Source organism: Pleurodeles waltl, chromosome 1_1 (assembly GCF_031143425.1).
Source record: "Pleurodeles waltl isolate 20211129_DDA chromosome 1_1, aPleWal1.hap1.20221129, whole genome shotgun sequence".
Taxonomy (NCBI): Eukaryota; Metazoa; Chordata; class Amphibia; order Caudata; family Salamandridae; genus Pleurodeles; species Pleurodeles waltl.
Genome location: NC_090436.1, coordinates 184,224,161 through 184,241,944, shown reverse-complemented (window position 1 = coordinate 184,241,944; position 17,784 = coordinate 184,224,161). Strand labels below are relative to the sequence as shown.

The 17,784-nt window shown below is 44.3% G+C and overlaps 1 protein-coding gene across 1 annotated transcript in view; it reads left to right on the top strand.

Annotated features, from left to right (window-relative positions):
* LMAN1 (lectin, mannose binding 1) overlaps positions 1 to 17,784 on the top strand; it is a 225,099-nt gene that overhangs the window by 49,149 nt on the left and 158,166 nt on the right. Inside the window, exons 6-9 of the mRNA XM_069220369.1 lie at positions 3,173 to 3,296; positions 4,154 to 4,212; positions 10,176 to 10,308; positions 17,484 to 17,674. Coding sequence (XP_069076470.1) covers positions 3,173 to 3,296; positions 4,154 to 4,212; positions 10,176 to 10,308; positions 17,484 to 17,674 — 507 coding nt within the window. The remainder of the gene's footprint in view (positions 1 to 3,172; positions 3,297 to 4,153; positions 4,213 to 10,175; positions 10,309 to 17,483; positions 17,675 to 17,784) is intronic.

Below are 17,784 nucleotides of genomic sequence, written 5' to 3'. Positions count from 1 at the left end.
TTAGCTCCCTCATCTTAAGATGGAGGTAAGGTGTGGTGTCGAGTTCCACCACAGTCACATCTGTGCTAGACATTTTGCTTCTAAAAGTTGGAATACTTTTTAAGAATCTACAACTGGTTCTAGAATCTAATTCAAACTTTTACAAACTTTTAAACTCTAAAAGAAATGCTAAACAGGATCTAACACAAGGCCCTAGCAGGTCTTTTAAGAATTTAGAAAACTTTTCAAATTGCAAAAATCAATTTCTAATGACAATTTTGGAATTTGTCGTGTGATCAGGTAGTGGCTGAGTAGTCCAGCAAATGCAAAGTCTTGTGATCCCACCGCTGCCACCAATGTAGGAAGTTGGCTCTGTATGTGCTATTTCAAAGTAAGGAATAGCATGCACAGAGTCCAAGGGTTCCCCTTAGAGGTAAAATAGTGGTAAAAATAGATAATACTAATGCTCTATTTTGTGGTAGTGTGGTCGAGCAGTAGGCTTATCCAAGGAGTAGTGTTAAGCATCTGTTGTACATACACATAGACAATAAATGAGGTACACACACTCAGAGACAAATCCAGCCAATAGGTTTTTATATAGAAAAATATCTTTTCTTAGTTTATTTTAAGAACCACAGGTTCAAATTCTACATGTAATATCTCATTCGAAAGGTATTGCAGGTAAGTACTTTAGGAACTTCAAATCATCAAAATTGCATGTATACTTTTCAAGTTATTCACAAATAGCTGTTTTAAAAGTGGACACTTAGTGCAATTTTCACAGTTCCTAGGGGAGGTAAGTATTTGTTAGGTTAACCAGGTAAGTAAGACACTTACAGGGCTTAGTTCTTGGTCCAAGGTAGCCCACCGTTGGGGGTTCAGAGCCACCCCAAAGTCACCACACCAGCAGCTCAGGGCCGGTCAGGTGCAGAGTTCAAAGTGGTGCCCAAAACGCATAGGCTAGAATGGAGAGAAGGGGGTGCCCCGGTTCCGGTCTGCTTGCAGGTAAGTACCCGCGTCTTCGGAGGGCAGACCAGGGGGGTTTTGTAGGGCACCGGGGGGAACACAAGTCCACACAGAAATTTCACCCTCAGCGGCGCGGGGGCGGCCGGGTGCAGTGTAGAAACAAGCGTCGGGTTCGCAATGTTAGTCTATGAGGGATCTCGGGATCTCTTCAGCGCTGCAGGCAGGCAAGGGGGGGATTCCTCGGGGAAACCTCCACTTGGGCAAGGGAGAGGGACTCCTGGGGGTCACTTCTCCAGTGAAAGTCCGGTCCTTCAGGTCCTGGGGGCTGCGGGTGCAGGGTCTCTCCCGGGCGTCGGGACTTTAGGTTCAAAGAGTCGCGGTCAGGGGAAGCCTCGGGTTTCCCTCTGCAGGCGGCGCTGTGGGGGCTCAGGGGGGACAGGTTTTGGTACTCACAGTATCAGAGTAGTCCTGGGGTCCCTCCTGAGGTGTTGGATCGCCACCAGCCGAGTCGGGGTCGCCGGGTGCAGTGTTGCAAGACTCACGCTTCTTGCGGGGAGCTTGCAGGGTTCTTTAAAGCTGCTGGAAACAAAGTTGCAGCTTTTCTTGGAGCAGGTCCGCTGTCCTCGGGAGTTTCTTGTCTTTTCGAAGCAGGGGCAGTCCTCTGAGGATGTCGAGGTCGCTGGTCCCTTCGGAAGGCGTCGCTGGAGCAGGATCTTTGGAAGGCAGGAGACAGGCCGGTGAGTTTCTGGAGCCAAGGCAGTTGTCGTCTTCTGGTCTTCCGCTGCAGGGGTTTTCAGCTGGGCAGTCCTTCTTCTTGTAGTTGCAGGAATCTAATTTTCTAGGGTTCAGGGTAGCCCTTAAATACTAAATTTAAGGGCGTGTTTAGGTCTGGGGGGTTAGTAGCCAATGGCTACTAGCCCTGAGGGTGGGTACACCCTCTTTGTGCCTCCTCCCAAGGGGAGGGGGTCACAATCCTAACCCTATTGGGGGAATCCTCCATCTGCAAGATGGAGGATTTCTACAAGTTAGAGTCACCTCAGCTCAGGACACCTTAGGGGCTGTCCTGACTGGCCAGTGACTCCTCCTTGTTATTCTCATTATTTTCTCCGGCCTTGCCGCCAAAAGTGGGGGCCGGGCCGGAGGGGGCGGGCAACTCCACTAGCTGGAGTGTCCTGCTGGGTTGGCACAAAGGAGGTGAGCCTTTGAGGCTCACCGCCAGGTGTGACAATTCCTGCCTGGGGGAGGTGTTAGCATCTCCACCCAGTGCAGGCTTTGTTACTGGCCTCAGAGTGACAAAGGCACTCTCCCCATGGGGCCAGCAACATGTCTCGGTTTGTGGCAGGCTGCTAAAACTAGTCAGCCTACACAGATAGTCGGTTAAGTTTCAGGGGGCACCTCTAAGGTGCCCTCTGGGGTGTATTTTACAATAAAATGTACACTGGCATCAGTGGGCATTTATTGTGCTGAGAAGTTTGATACCAAACTTCCCAGTTTTCAGTGTAGCCACTATGGAGCTGTGGAGTTCGTGTTTGACAGACTCCCAGACCATATACTCTTATGGCTACCCTGCACTTACAATGTCTAAGGTTTTGTTTAGACACTGTAGGGGTACCATGCTCATGCACTGGTACCCTCACCTATGGTATAGTGCACCCTGCCTTAGGGCTGTAAGGCCTGCTAGAGGGGTGTCTTACCTATACTGCATAGGCAGTGAGAGGCTGGCATGGCACCCTGAGGGGAGTGCCATGTCGACTTACTCGTTTTGTCCTCACTAGCACACACAAGCTGGCAAGCAGTGTGTCTGTGCTGAGTGAGAGGTCTCCAGGGTGGCATAAGACATGCTGCAGCCCTTAGAGACCTTCCTTGGCATCAGGGCCCTTGGTACTAGAAGTACCAGTTACAAGGGACTTATCTGGATGCCAGGGTCTGCCAATTGTGGATACAAGAGTACAGGTTAGGGAAAGAACACTGGTGCTGGGGCCTGGTTAGCAGGCCTCAGCACACTTTCAATTGTAAACATAGCATCAGCAAAGGCAAAAAGTCAGGGGGCAACCATGCCAAGGAGCATTTCCTTACATGTAGTTTCTCTGTTCCTATTAAAACTAATTTTACTCTGCATATTTGTACCAGTAGGTGAAATACAGTTGACAATTGGCTGTTTAAAAAAAATATATATATATATATTTGTGTCTATGTACATTGTGAACTTAAAGTTTTAATTTTGCAGGTGCTCATCAACAATGGGTTTACCCCAGATCGAGAAGACTATGAATTTTGTGCGAAAGTAGATAACATGGTAGTCCCGTCTCAAGGCTACTTTGGCATATCAGCTGCAACAGGGGGACTTGCAGGTACTATATTTGTTGTACTATAACATAAACTGTTTTACAAATAATGCATTATTTGCTACTTTTTTTGCAACCTGCTTAGCTAAAACATTAGTTCAGACTATTTTCCGGAACAGGGGAACCTCAAACAACTTGTTTGAAATGCTGTTTATGGCAAACTATGGCCCAATGTATCAAAGGGTTTGTCTACATGGAATTGTCGATATGTAAGGTACTTACTTTATTAATCAAATTTGTAATGCTATTGTAGTTACTAAGAATTTTGAAGCATGTGCTTTGTGATTTTCTTTTTTTCTCTTGCATTTCCTCCTAGTTGATTAAAGTAGTGACAAAAAAAACCTTTATATGTAGGAATCTATGTATTGTGAACATGGGTTCGAATTGTATCCTATCAAGACCATATAACAATATGTTTTCAGTGTTTAGGCCTTTTCCTACTTTTGTTGTTCACACGCAATGCTTGTAGCATTTATTAATTCAAAAAGCAGAGCAGTAGAAAGGCTTGCCCTGACCGCACCAATGTTAGGATGTATATATCTTGAAGTCACAGCGCTACACCTTCAACAGGTTCTACTGCTGTTTGACCCCACCTTGTCACAGAACAATATCAACAGAGAAGGGAGCACTATCAAATCACAATCTAATTCTATAGCCATCATAATTCAATTACATAGCCATAAACTAGTACATCATTCAGGTCATTAAGATGGCAAGTTCTTCATTCAGTCCATAGATACGCAGGAGCTGTAATGTGGAGTCTTCAAAACACCAGCTGGGCTGCAGTTGTGGACTGTAGAATAAAAGAGTTATGAAGGCAGTGCAGTGAAGTAATTGTGTGTGCTTTTTGTTTTACTTTTCAGATGACCATGATGTTCTCTCTTTTCTGACGTTTCAATTGACTGAGCCTGGAAAAGAGGCAGTGAGTATTGTTGTGGATGTAGACTTTTCTAAATCTGTACCATAATTAACTGAGTAGCTGTAGAATTTTCATGGCTTATAACAAACCTCTTCTGATCTGTGTGACTTGAGAGCTTCTAGTCTAGATCTAACAAAATTGCTTACTTAGCATAGATGTGTATGTGTTGAAACAGACATGTGAATGCGCTTCAGTCAGGGTAGCTCCTACAGCTATAGTTCAAGTGTGTTAGGGAGAATCTCTAGCGGTATTGTCCCACAAATTTTGAGGCAATGTTCCACCTGTATTAGTTTAAAGACTAACCTGCAGGCTGGTAAACATGCAGGGTACTTAATATTGGAGGGGGCAAGAGCATTTAGAATATGCTCTTGAAACACTTGACATAAGGCAGATAACTTTCTGCCCTCATGCATCACAATATCTCTTTCAAAAGCTGTCATCATAACTCTAACATAGTCAGTGCCTCCCACAGCCAAGAATTCTTCCTGGTTGTGCTTATCCTACACCTGCTGAAAAATCATACCATGTAGCTTGATGACCTAGCCCACGTCTATGCAATCACTCACTTTTCTTTCATTGGAAAGGCATGTGTACAAAGACAGTGTGTTAGAACAACCTCCTCCCTCAGTGACAAAAAGACACCTACCTTCCTGACCCAGCTCGACAACTCTGCAGCCCTCATTGGGTTAGACTATCAATTAGTAATCTACGCCCTGAAAACTCAAGTAGCTTTTTACCAATACCATCCTACAATGATTCACTTTGTACCTTGTCAACCATCACTAGCTTGTCCTGATGAGAGCCTCAAGATCCCAGAAACTCTCCAACTCCTACCGAATACCCCAGGGATCCATTATTTTCCTACATTATGTTCATTCTCCAAATATAGCCCCTCCACCCTCCCCCCCCCATTCATATTGACAGCCCACATCATAATCTACCAATATGCCCATAACATTCAACTGCCCCTCAAAGCCTCCTAATCATGATTCAATGACTGAAAACCAGCCTTAAGCTAATCCAGAACATATTGTTAAATACTCAACTTTACTAATAACACATTACATTATCTAACACCACTACACAGGACCATATTCAAGGATGTCTGTTCAACGTAAACCTAGCTGGCAGTCGGTGCAGTCGCTCAGATTAATGTTTAACTTCTAAGGGCTCGTAGCCAAGAAAACCAATACAGAGTGGTACCAGCTCTTTTGGAAAAACAAAAAAATAAACCTTTCCTACCAGAAGCCGATTGCAGAACTATTGTATGAGTCATGATACTCACTCATCTTGATGGCGGAAGCAACATCCTGCTCAATGCTCTTAAAGACTCCTCATAAACTCTGATGGTAGGCATCTTTCATGCTGCGCACGGTTTATAAGTGGCGTTTAAAAGTTCAGCTGTATGAACTCAGTGCCCAAACAGCTACATATCTTTCCCTCAAGGACAACATTATCTTCAATATCATCTGCTTTACATATCAAACTGTCAGAAATTACAAGACCACATATTTGACTGCGTATCTAGCAACCTCAGATGGACTGTGATCTACCAAAAGCTATGGATATTGCCAGATGGGAGACAAAATAATACAAGTAGTAAAGGACTTCTCCAGCTACGCTTGCAGGATTTGGAACAACATCCTAAAACTCTCTTACGTTCCCCAATGTAGACATTCTCCTTCTTTAATGTTGATTGGATGAAAATCCTTCTTTGGAAAGAAAATTATTTTTTATCATTTTTATCTTCATATTCTTTTTATCAGACCAAGAAAAGATGTTTTATCAAAGAGAATATTAACTGTTTGTTTATTACCAGAAATCTGTACCTGCCCGATCTGAACATTGCAATATGAAAATGAGCAACCAAGATATTTGGTTATTATAAGTTATTTCATAGATCATTTGATATCTGGAAGCAAATTGTATTTCGCTGCTAGAGAAAGAAGTTTGATAAAGGCCGACAAGAGTCTGTCAGAGTAAGGGAAAGCAGAAGGCCAGATTGTTACTGGTGAGCCATGTGACATTTCTGCTCTTTCATTTGAGCAGTTTGGTTTTCAACAGGGAAGGTGTTTGATTTTCCTCATCTGGCATCCCTGTTAAAGGGTGATGCTCACCTGTTTGCCATTCAGAACATTTCTTTGCCTTTTTCTGTGTTAACCAAATTACTACAGAGCTTTTCTTGCTCTCGGTGCTAAAATACCTCTGTGATACAATCTAGATATAGATAAACCAAAGAACCCTAAGTGGGCTACATTTAATTGTTTCGGGAGATTCTGTCGCCAGATTGGCTAATGACGCATTACATTCTCTTATACAACCACCAATTGCACTCTTCACAATAAACATAGTTCGTTTCACAAAAAAGACAGGCTGCCAGTGCCAAACTCTAGCATGAAATTAACAGACCACAAATGTGTTTCACACATTAAAATGGGTCTACTTGTACCTGTAGCAAAGGTGAAATGATCTCTTCCATGCCTAGAGGACGAATTATTATTCATTTGTAATCCTGCAAGAGCTAGCTAATTCTATTTTAACCCTCTCATTTTGTGTAATTGTATGATTTATACAGTGCTTCTCAAAGTGTGCATTTTATTCTACCACAATGATCTGGTAATTAATCTTTGGAATTGGTAGCCTACACTCATAATAGTATCTCTAAGCCTTTCTTTTTCAAGCAATAGTCTTTCTTTAGAAGAAGATCATTAAAAGGCCTGGCTACAAAGCAGCCCTAAATATGCTGTGTCTGAATTGCTCATGGTAACTATTATTTCTGTTTTAATTTCCCACTATTGTAATGAAAGAGGATTCCAATCAGAACAAAAGGCTTTCTTAAATGTGACAAGAGCTCTCCAGCATGTGAATGTAATCTATAGATGTGCTTATAATTATTCTACAGATTGACTAATGTGGTTAGTGCCTTATTGTTCTGCTGCTACAAAAAAGCAGCTGCTTACAGGAGACAGATAATTTTGAAGGTAGCATGTGTCTATTAATAGGTTCCCAAAGAGAAATAAATTGACATTGTCCTAAGAGGAATGAATTGACGTTGTCTTTAGTTTGACATTTTATTCATACTTAGTAAGCTTTCACAGAAGGGATGTTCCCGTACTTTCACACAACTCTGAGATTTCTGTATTCACAATTCTGTCTTAGCTCATTTGTGCACTGTTTGATTATGCTTGCCGGTACCTTTTTAGAAAGAACAATTCTGTAGTGACTTTTTTTGCTTACCAAGTGATTTTATTGGGTACAGACAAAAGAACAGCCAAAGATAACCTGTTTTTAGGCACCTATTGATGAGATTTTGATTCAATAGCAATAATTAAACAAGGGGCTTAAGTGGAATCAAAACATGTTTTGGAAGATGACTCATAAATTGTAATATCACAAGTGGTATGTGTATCTTTTGGTTAAATTGGTCCTTTATTGTGTCTTAAGCTTCTCAAAGTTTTTCTATCATTGGACTAATTTGTGAGCCACCATCAGAATGTTTAGGGATTGCCTGACATTTTAATTCTATTTCTTTTTATTTTAGTAAGTCTTTTGAGGCTTCACATATTGTGTTATCTGTGGTGCCGCACTCTCTGAAGAAGTCTCCAGATGAATGACTAAGTTTGCACTGCTGCCTGTAATGTTGGCTAGCACTCATCAGCCTAGCTGAATCTCAAAGAAATGACCTAGCAAAGTCTTTGACTTGTAACCCTTTTTCAGACATTTAACATCCCCTGTTGTAATCAAGCATGACAATGTGTGGAGTAACTGTAAAAGGCAGATGGCAGTCAAGACACTGGGTTTTGGGAACTGAAGAGTTACCACCTATTCTGGTGGTGGCAGCTGTACACAGCATCACATACAGCTTACCTGAAAAGGTAGACTATTAAGGAATGGATAGCGTAGACAATAGTGGATGTACAGGGTCAGTTAAACCAGAGCTACAGTACGAACTAAAGGCTAGAAGAGTCAAGTTAAAGTGTTACATTTATATCACATAAGGAATGTTTAATATCAACATATTTTCACTAGATTTGTCTTACATCATGCGTATTATATTTTGAAATGAATTAACCTGCACTATTCTCTGCCTTGTGCCCTATTTACCCCCTGAGTGGTTCATTAAACATGTGTGTCTTGGTAGGGGATAGGGGTGAGAAGTTAGGAGGGGTGGGGTAAAGAGGGGGTTCTTGCCAATTCTGAGTGCTTCTTCTCCACAAGGTAGCAGGGCATTATTTTATCTTCTGCTATGTAGCCTTCCAGGGATAGTCTGTCTCCCTCCCCCTTCTGGAAATCCCACAAACCTCAAATTATTCCTCCTGAGCCTTCCTCAGCATCCTCCGCTCTATTGGGCAACTCCAAGACCATACCCCACAAGTTGTCGACTTGTTTGAAGGAGATATTTGACGTTTCCCTCAAGTGCCCCTATGTGGGTCTCATCTTCTGTTATGCGACCCACAGTCTTTCTCTTTTGCAGGTCCTAGGGGAGCAGGGTTACTTCTGCCCCCACCTGTCATTTTGGTTTTTAAGGTTCTGCGGGACGCCTCAATGTCTTGAAGAATGACTGATGTTTTGGATGTTTGTGGTGCCTCAGCACCCTCCTTTCTCGTATTTTCAAGTGTGAAGGGCAGTAACTACTACATGAATTTGTCTAGTTTCCCTTGTTGAGAGGGCGCCTTGTCCTTTGTCATCCGTCGCGCCCCTTCCGTTACAGCCTGGCAGTACAAGTTTCCTTTGGCCCGCCAGACGACCCCCCCACCCCCCACCCCCTCCCCCCCACCTCCAACTCGAAAGGAGCTGCACAAGCAGCCATTCTTGAGTGGGGTGGATGCCATCCCAGGCCTGGTCGGCCTCTCACCCTCCCTCACGCTGCTGCCAGTGCCTGCTCTCTTGCTGGCTCTCCAAAGACATCATGTACTGTAAGATCTCCTCAATAGCTCTGGGAGGTATGGGCCAGTATCAGCTAGGCCCCATTGCACACATGTATATGCTTACAGACAGTGCTCGCGGGCTGTTTAGCTTCCGAAGGCTCTCTCTACTTCCTCAGACAGTGGCCATCTGGGCGATCTGTTCAGCTGTCACCGGAATCTGCGGGCCATTCTTCTGCTAGGGACAGTCTTCATTCCCAGCGCTCGACTCACTCCCCATGCCCAGGAGGTCTCCACCTCTTTGCCGCTTCCCATCACCTTAGGCCTCCGCTCCCTCCACTGCCCACACGTCTGCTACTGAGATTGCAAAGTCTGCCTCTTACTAGATATGAAGCTGCATCTCCCGCCCAGGCAGCCGCATACTGCCTGCTCTCACATCTCCTCGTAAGTGGCCTCGGAGCTCAGACTCGCTCTTGCAGGACGCACTCCGACTCTGGTGCTATCCAGCTCTGTGCCCCAGGCTCGGCATTGCTCTCCGGCACTTCTGGTTGAGCTGGGGCCCCCTCTTCTGAGGCGGGATATGTAGGGTAGGCCACACCAAGCACGGTGTCCTTCCTCCCAGCCTGCTCAGATTTGATTTCTGGGTATAACCCTTTCCTCCACCACACTCGATCCTTTGTCTGTGTTGGTCCCCCAGGGCATCCAGCTCAATCAGAATTATGGTGGGTTAATTGGTGCCGGCACAGGAGTGCTAAAGATCGGCCTCCGCCATCGTAATCACACCCCTACCGCCTAAACATATTCTTGCAAACTTTTGCAAAGATAGCAGATTTTGTTTAATATTAAGTGGAATTTGTATAAATTTGATTCTAGATCTGTGAATAGGGATGTTCAGTTTCTTACTGCTGATTCCATTATTTCATTAATGAATCCAACTTAAGTGTGAAAAAGCTGTTGTTACTAGGGCTCAGATTAATTTTTGATTTGAGAGAAAAGTATTCCAACATTGCTTTTTCTGTCAAAAGCAAACATTGAACCTAGATTTGTCAAATGACTAAAAATTAAACTGTCCATGGTGACTTTTTTATTATTATTTTGAAGCCTTTACCAGATACAGAAATTCCGAAGGAGGAAAAAGACAAATATCAAGATGAGTTTGAGCATTTTCAACAGGAACTTGATAAAAAGAAAGAAGACTACCAAAAAGAGCATCCTGGAATGCAAGAACAACCAGGCAAATAAAATTTATGTTTTTTGTTTTCTATTTCCATGGCTGAAGGCATTGTAATATCCCATGTTCTGTTCTATATTGTCCTGTGTATAAATAAATGTGTAGTCTTCATAAGCAGAAGTTAACTGAAAGTAAATATACAGAAAGGATCGACACTGTGATTACAAAATGTATATTGAGTACTTTGTGGCTGTAATTGACAGTGGAACTGTTGTCACTTTCAAAAATAGCTAAGAGTTGATGGGCATAACATAGAAATACATAATCATTAAAAGACCTGTCATTTAATTACATACTAAATCAGGAGATTATGGCATTGTTGGGCCAATCCCCTAGTCTTTACCGTGCAAGTTATCTGGACAAGTTAGTAACCAAAGACTTGTGGCAATTCATTTAGTCCTGCACTTCTACACAGTCTACTTCTATCCCTGTCTGGAAAACTGAGTAAGTTCTGATGTTCTTGCTGGGTGAAGATATGCAGAGGGAGAGCTGTGGTTTGAGTGGAACCCCTTATCCTGTTTGATGTGCCAATAGCCTTTGACAGCATTCCCCACAGTTGTGGGGATGTTTTTCTTGGCCCTTCCTCAGTGAAAGAGTACTCTTGCTCCCACCCCCCCACACCCCAACCCTTCCCTTCTCCTCCTCATATACTCCCTTGGGGTGGTCTTCCAGTGCAAACATGGTCACCACCATTCTTTACTTGAGGACCATGGTTTCAGCGACCCAGTCAAAATGTTGGAACACAGTAATTATTTTGACAAAACATTTTATTGACTTAGGAAGTGAACAATTTTAATCCAGTGCAACTCTTCCCTCTCCCTTAAACTATTGACATTTGGGTGCTTCAGAGCTCCGTTGAGCTAAATATAGCTTATGTTGTAATTTCCAAAACTCCTGTCAGTTGGTGGCTGGGGACTCCTCTCTTTTACAGCTTTAAAGTTTTGTTTTGTCATCTGCCTTGTTTTTTTGGTTAAGAATCTCCCTGGAGGGTTATTTCCTATCACATTTGAAATTCCTGCATTATTGTTGCTGTAGTTGCGGCATGCCAATTATAACTCTTCCATCAGTATCTTTAAAAACCCCAAATCTCAGAATTATATAAACAATTTTCAAAGCACTCATAATCTCCAAGGCTTCTATTGCACTGAAACACCTCAAACATTATAAAGTGGCCTTCGTGCAAGGAGAATACCATTTACTTCTCAGTGGATTGCCCACCAGTATTTTTACAGAACTGTACTACTTGCCGTTCTTGACTCTGGTAATTTAACCTGTATCCTCATCAGCTTTTATCTGGTTTATGTCTGTTAATCAAATTAAGGATATTGTGTATGGCTAATTCATATCTTTTCCTCTTAGCGACATGCTTATGATGGAAAGAGTCAATTTCACAACTTTACCTATGTATTCACACTGCTGATCAGACAAGGGAAAATTAGAGTTTATTTTTAGCTACACATGTTTGCTCAATTAAAATGTTGACATGTTCTATAATCTACTTTTACGAATTATTTGGTTTTGTATTGTGCTGTAAACCACATAGCGGATGTTAGGATACCATTCTCATTAATTAGTTAAGTCACGAGCAGGAAACATCGGTTGTTACGACCCATGCCTTTATCACACATACCTTTACCACCAATTTATGACTTTTACAAAGTATTATAATTGTATTACAACATGGTTCTTTATCACACATTTTTCTTATGAACTGATATGTTTTATCTCTTACCTTATCTATTCATCTGATCTATTCATCGTATCTATTTATCTTATCTATTTATCTGATCTATCTGCATAAACAAATGCTAGGGCTAAGTTAGAATTGGCAAATCTTTATTATTTTTTTCTGTACAAAACCAACTTAAACTTCACAAACATTAGAAATTCTACAGTTCTAGGTAACTTCCAATTATAATTTCTGCCCCTGTCAAAGCATAAAATAAATTGTGCACCTCCATACTCACTATTGTCAAATTGATAGCCACACTACATTAACAGTAACTTGCGCCTTCCCCATACGCAGCGTATGCCCTTTCATAATATATCTTTTATTGTTAAACAATAGCATTCATAACAAGACTCCAGACATCTCAAATGACATCATTTATAAGGACACTGTGCATGGTAGCATGTCGAGTTATAGGTAATGTAGTCTGGCTATTGAGTCTGTATAGGTAGGGAAAACTAGTGCCATGGTAGAACCTGGAAAGTACTGCGGTACTTACAATAAATAAATTAAATTGCATCTGGTCACAAGACCGCAAACCTCGATTGCCACATTACAAGTTTGGCAGTCGGATTGCCATCTGTACGATGTCTCTGCCAGGATCCTAGATCCAGACGGGGTGATGGCGGTCCTGGTTGTAATCAGCCAGGGTGGCACTGAACTCTGCGCTGCCTTGCTGATTACAACCTTGTTCTCCGCCAGCCTTTTCATGGTGGTGTCACCACCATGAAAACGTTGGTGGAGAAGAAGTGCAAGGGGTCACAGGGGGACCCCTGCCCAGCACCTTCGGAATGTGCACGGTCTGCTTTGCAGACAGTGCTAATTCTGAGGGTGCTGGACAGCCCCCTCTGTGCTATCTTGCAGCACTGTTCCCACTGGTTCAGACCTCGGGAATGCTCTATTTCAAGGTTTCCGCCGGTCAGGCAGGTGGAAACCTTGTACTAGGGCAGTGGTTCCACTGCCATGACGGTGGAGTCCTCCCCTGCAAGTTTGGCAGTCCCGCATTGGGACTGCCAAACTCGTAATGAACCCCTTAGTCTGTGTTCTGGGTTTTAAGGTGAAATAAAGTGCAGTACTTTCTTGGAAGTACTGCAGTACTCCGTAATTTTTCCTTAAATATATAAAGTAATAAAACTACGTTTCCCTACCTTTACACACTTAGTTAGGTGCTCCATTGCTTCCTATGCACTTATAAATCAGTAGTACACTATGGCCCTCATTACGACCCTGGCGGTATAGAACCGCCAGGGCCGCGGCACGCGGGAGCACCGCCGACAGGCCGGCGGTGCCCCGCGGGGCATTCTGACCGCGGCGGCTTAGCCGCGGTCAGTAAAGGGAAACCGGCGGTCTCCCGCCGGTTTCCCGCTGCCCCCAGGAATCCTCCAAGCCGGCGCAGCTTGCTGCGCCGGCTTGGGGTTTCCGACTCCCCCTCCCGCCATCCAGTTCCTGGCGGTTCTCCCGCCGGGAACCGGATGGCGGGAGGGGGAGTCGCGGGGCCCCTGGGGGCCCCTGCAGTGCCCATGCCAATGGCATGGGCACTGCAGGGGCCCCCGTAAGAGGGCCCCTACAAGTATTTCACTGTCTGCTTGGCAGACAGTGAAATACGCGACGGGTGCAAATGCACCCGTCGCACCTTCCCACTCCGCCGGCTCTATTACGAGCCGGCATCCTCGTGGGAAGGGAGTTTTTCCCTGGGCTGGCGGGCGGTCTTTTGGAGACCGCCCGCCAGCCCAGGGAAAAACTCATAATACCCTCCGCGGTCTTCTGACCGCGGAGCGGTATTACGGAGGGCGGAATTCTGGCGGGCGGCCTCCGCCGCCCGCCAGAGTCGTAATGAGGGCCTATATTTCCCCGTACAACCCACAATGCAGAGTGAGTGTGGTGAAAACAATATGGCTGCCTTTTAATTTAGGAAAGGCATCCCTTAATCTACTGGTTTGTCATTGTATGAAGAGCTGGCAGCTGGCTCTTTTTATAGTGGACCAAAAAGAGGTACACTGTGTAAATAGTCAAGGCAAACCCCTTATGAATCACAGAGGTACAAATGACACCACAAATGCTCTTGTTTGTGGTAGTGTGGGCGAGCAGAGGGTAGTGCTAAGCACGTAAGGCGCACACATAGGCAGTAAGTGAGAGAGACACTCAATGAAGGCATCTGACAGCAATTTATAAAAATAACATGTACTTTTAAATGAATTTAGATACCAAGATCACCGGAATCAGGTGAGTACTTATCGAGATAGGAATTTTTATAGTTTTCAAAAGTTGACACATTGCATTTTTCTGTAGCTGCATTGCTACTGTATGGGAGAGAAACGTGCATGGCAAACAGGTACTTCACAGCAACTTAAAGGACCAATCTTCTGAGCATAAGGTGAGTACAGGGCAGGGTCCTAGGCCACACCAAAAGGTTACCCCGGGAGGCACTGGGTTAGCCGGGTGCATTGGTGCAGTTCAGCGTTGGTTACCCCGTGTAAGTCAACGGGGACCGGTCAGGTCACAAAGATGTTTCAGGAGTGCACTGAGAGTCCAGTCTGGGTGACCCACCAAGGGGGTTCAGTTTGTGCGATTCTCTGGGACGTAGAGACACAAGTGGTTCTCTTCTCCTTGCTCTGGGACGGCTAGGTGCAGAGGTGGTTTGGAACACCGGGTTTCCGTCACCTGTGTGGGTCGTGGTAAAGAGGGGCCCACAGAAACAGACTGCAGATGTGGACTGGGGCACCAGTCCGGCTGAACCAACAAGTGGACTGGGTTTTGGGAGCCTGGGGGACACAGGGACACCAGTGGTCCTCTTCTCCTCGGTCTGGGGCATCAAGGTACAGAGGTGCAGTGGACCATTGGGGCTCTATCACCAGAGGTGGTCGCGGTTGAGGGAGTCCTGCAAACAGAGGCAGCAAGTGCCGTTAGGAAGTCCACAGTGGGTGAGCTCAAGGTGGGCTTCGTCTCTGGAGGGCCTGGGAACCACGTTGACACCGTTGGCCCACTTCAGCTTGGGTGCAGTGATGATGTCCGGCGTTGGGTTTTGGTGTCCCTGGGTCCTCACGGTCTTTCTTAGTTTGCTTGCAGATGCAGGGAAGCAGCTCTTCTGCTCCAAGGGAGTTTTTCCTGGTGATTTGTGAAGCACTGGCAGCTCTCCCAGCTTCTTGGAGGCTGCAGCGTCAGGACATGTCAGTTGCTTCACAAGAATAGAATGCCGCAGGCAGGCTAGCAGGGTTGGTGACAAGTCTGTTGTGCTCCTAGGTTATCGGATCAGGAGGCCTTTTGTCCACTCCTTTTGTGTCCAGCGAAGATCTGTTTTCCTGGTATCAGGCGGTGTTAAGTTGAGTGAAGGGTAGTAGCCAGTGGGCTACTTACCTGTGGGGTCACTACACCTCCTAGATGACCGCGTCCTTTGGGGAGTGGGCATCACCCTCTCCCAGAATTCCTAATTCCACCACTCACAACATGGCGGAATTCCTAAGACTGTGTTCACTTCAGGCTGGTCTCCCTAGGGGTGTGTCCAGCCTGGCAGTGCAACACGCCTCCTCTATAGCTAATTTTCCTGCCTTTATGGTCCCTTTGGGAGGGGGATTTGCATCTCCCTCTGAGGAGAGCCAAAGCTGTATACCAAAGGCCTTGGGCTCCTTTGAAACTTCCTGCATTGGAATGCAGATTTGCAGGTCATCCTGTTGGGAGGGGTGTGTAACACTTCTGCCAGAGTAGGCTTTGTTTCTGACCTCCAGAGAGCAAAGGCTTTGGGGGTCAGAACCTTGTCTGTTTGTCAGCAATTGATAGATTTGATAGATTGATAGATTTTCAGGGTGCACCTCTAAGATGCCCTCTGGGAGCATGTATTAATAAACCCATCACTGTAATCAGTGAGGGTTTAATAATACAAGGTGTTTGATACCAAACATCCCTTGTTTCATTGAAGCCATCATGTATCTGGGGAAGTCGTATTGATCAGTGTCCAAATGGCTTCCCTGCTCACTTACTATGTCTATGAATCGACAACAATATAGTAGTGGCATAGTTGCTCATGCAGATATGCCCTCACCTGTAGTATATAATAATGTGCCCTGCCTAAGGATTGTAATGTCTGCCGTAGGGGTGATTTACAAATATTACAGGCAGTGTTAGGGGACATGGCACACAAGTGTGTGCATTGTCATGTTTTCATTTTTTTGGAGCACTTTGCCACTCAGGCTGCAGTCTCAGTTCGCGTGAGTTTGGTGCTGGGTCCCATAGAGTGGCCCAAGTTATGCCGCAGCTCTTAGGGACCCTCTTTAGTACCTAGGCCCTAGGTGCTAAAGGGCCTGGCCACTTGGCGGTCAAGTGACCAGGTGTCTTGTTTTAGGGAAGGAACTCTGACACTTGGGGCCTAGTTAGCAGGAACCCAGTGCACTTCAGTCAAAGTTACATCAAAAACTAGGCAAGAAGTGTGTAGGGGGAGAGGGTGAGGGGAGGGGTACTGCAACCAGAACCCAACTTCCTACAGTCATCGGCATGTACTGCGGTATACTGCACAATTACCACAATATACCATGGTCTAATATATCACTGCGTTTGTTGCCTTATAACTTTTTAACAACTGAACCAATTTTGATCTAGTAACAAAGTGGATCCTTTATACACTATAATCTATATTCCTGGCAATTTTTTGAATATTGACCGTTTGCAGCTACGCCTGTTTAAAAATTTTGTGGAAAATGCATTGGGTGAAAATTGTGTTTTATGACCCCCCCCCCCCCTTTTTTTATTTTCACACTCTTGACTAATCCCCACGAAACATTGCATTATTAGCCAATGGAGAAAAGGGAATACGTCTACAAAGTTTGGTGGAGAGTCGTTAAACTATGGCAAAGTTATTACCAAGCAAAAATCAGAGGAATTGCTATCTTTCAGAACCTTAACTATAAATACAGAAGTTTTGTTTTTTTCTGTACCTGCTAAAATGTTTTTCAAGCATTGTAAATGGATACGTATGATTTATGAGTACAGGCTTTGTTGCACAGGTCATTATATTACTATTTCTGAGTCCTCATTTGTACTCAACCAGTTACTTGTCTCTTAGCCTTCCTGTGGTCATGCAGAGCAATCGTTGCTACAGTATGCAACTACAATGCACAATAACCCTTTAGTTACTGAAAATGCGGTTAGTCATTGAAAATGTGGATGCCCATCAATGGACCAAGAAATAAAGTTATCTGAGTAGATTTGCTTATGTCATGTTTGCAGACTTGCTTTAAGACTAAAGAGTAATGTAGAAGTGATGCACCCTGTAAAATAGAGGTGACTAAATTAAAACTTTGTGCTGCTAATCTGAAGATTATATACCATGCATCCAATTTCCTGCAAGTGGTAGATATTTTACCAGAACCATCAAGCATCTTTATTAGGTATCACAATTCACGAAAGTGATGTGCAATATAATAGTAAATTATCCTTCAACTGTTCCTTTTTCCTGCAGATGACCTGTATGAATCTGTAAACGACCGTGAGCTTAGACAAGTTTTTGAAGGACAAAACCGCATTCATCTTGAAATCAAACAACTGAACAGGCAACTAGACATGATACTTGACGAGCAGCGGAGGTATGTCACTGCTGTAACAAATGAAATAGCAAAGAAAGGAGCTGGAGACCAAGGTCAGCAAATTCAGGTGAGTAACTATAATGCTCTGAACTGCCTACACACTGATACTTTTCACTAAATGTACAGTTCTGTTCCCATCTTCTTTCCTGCTAACGCATTAAGTAACCCAATTTCTGG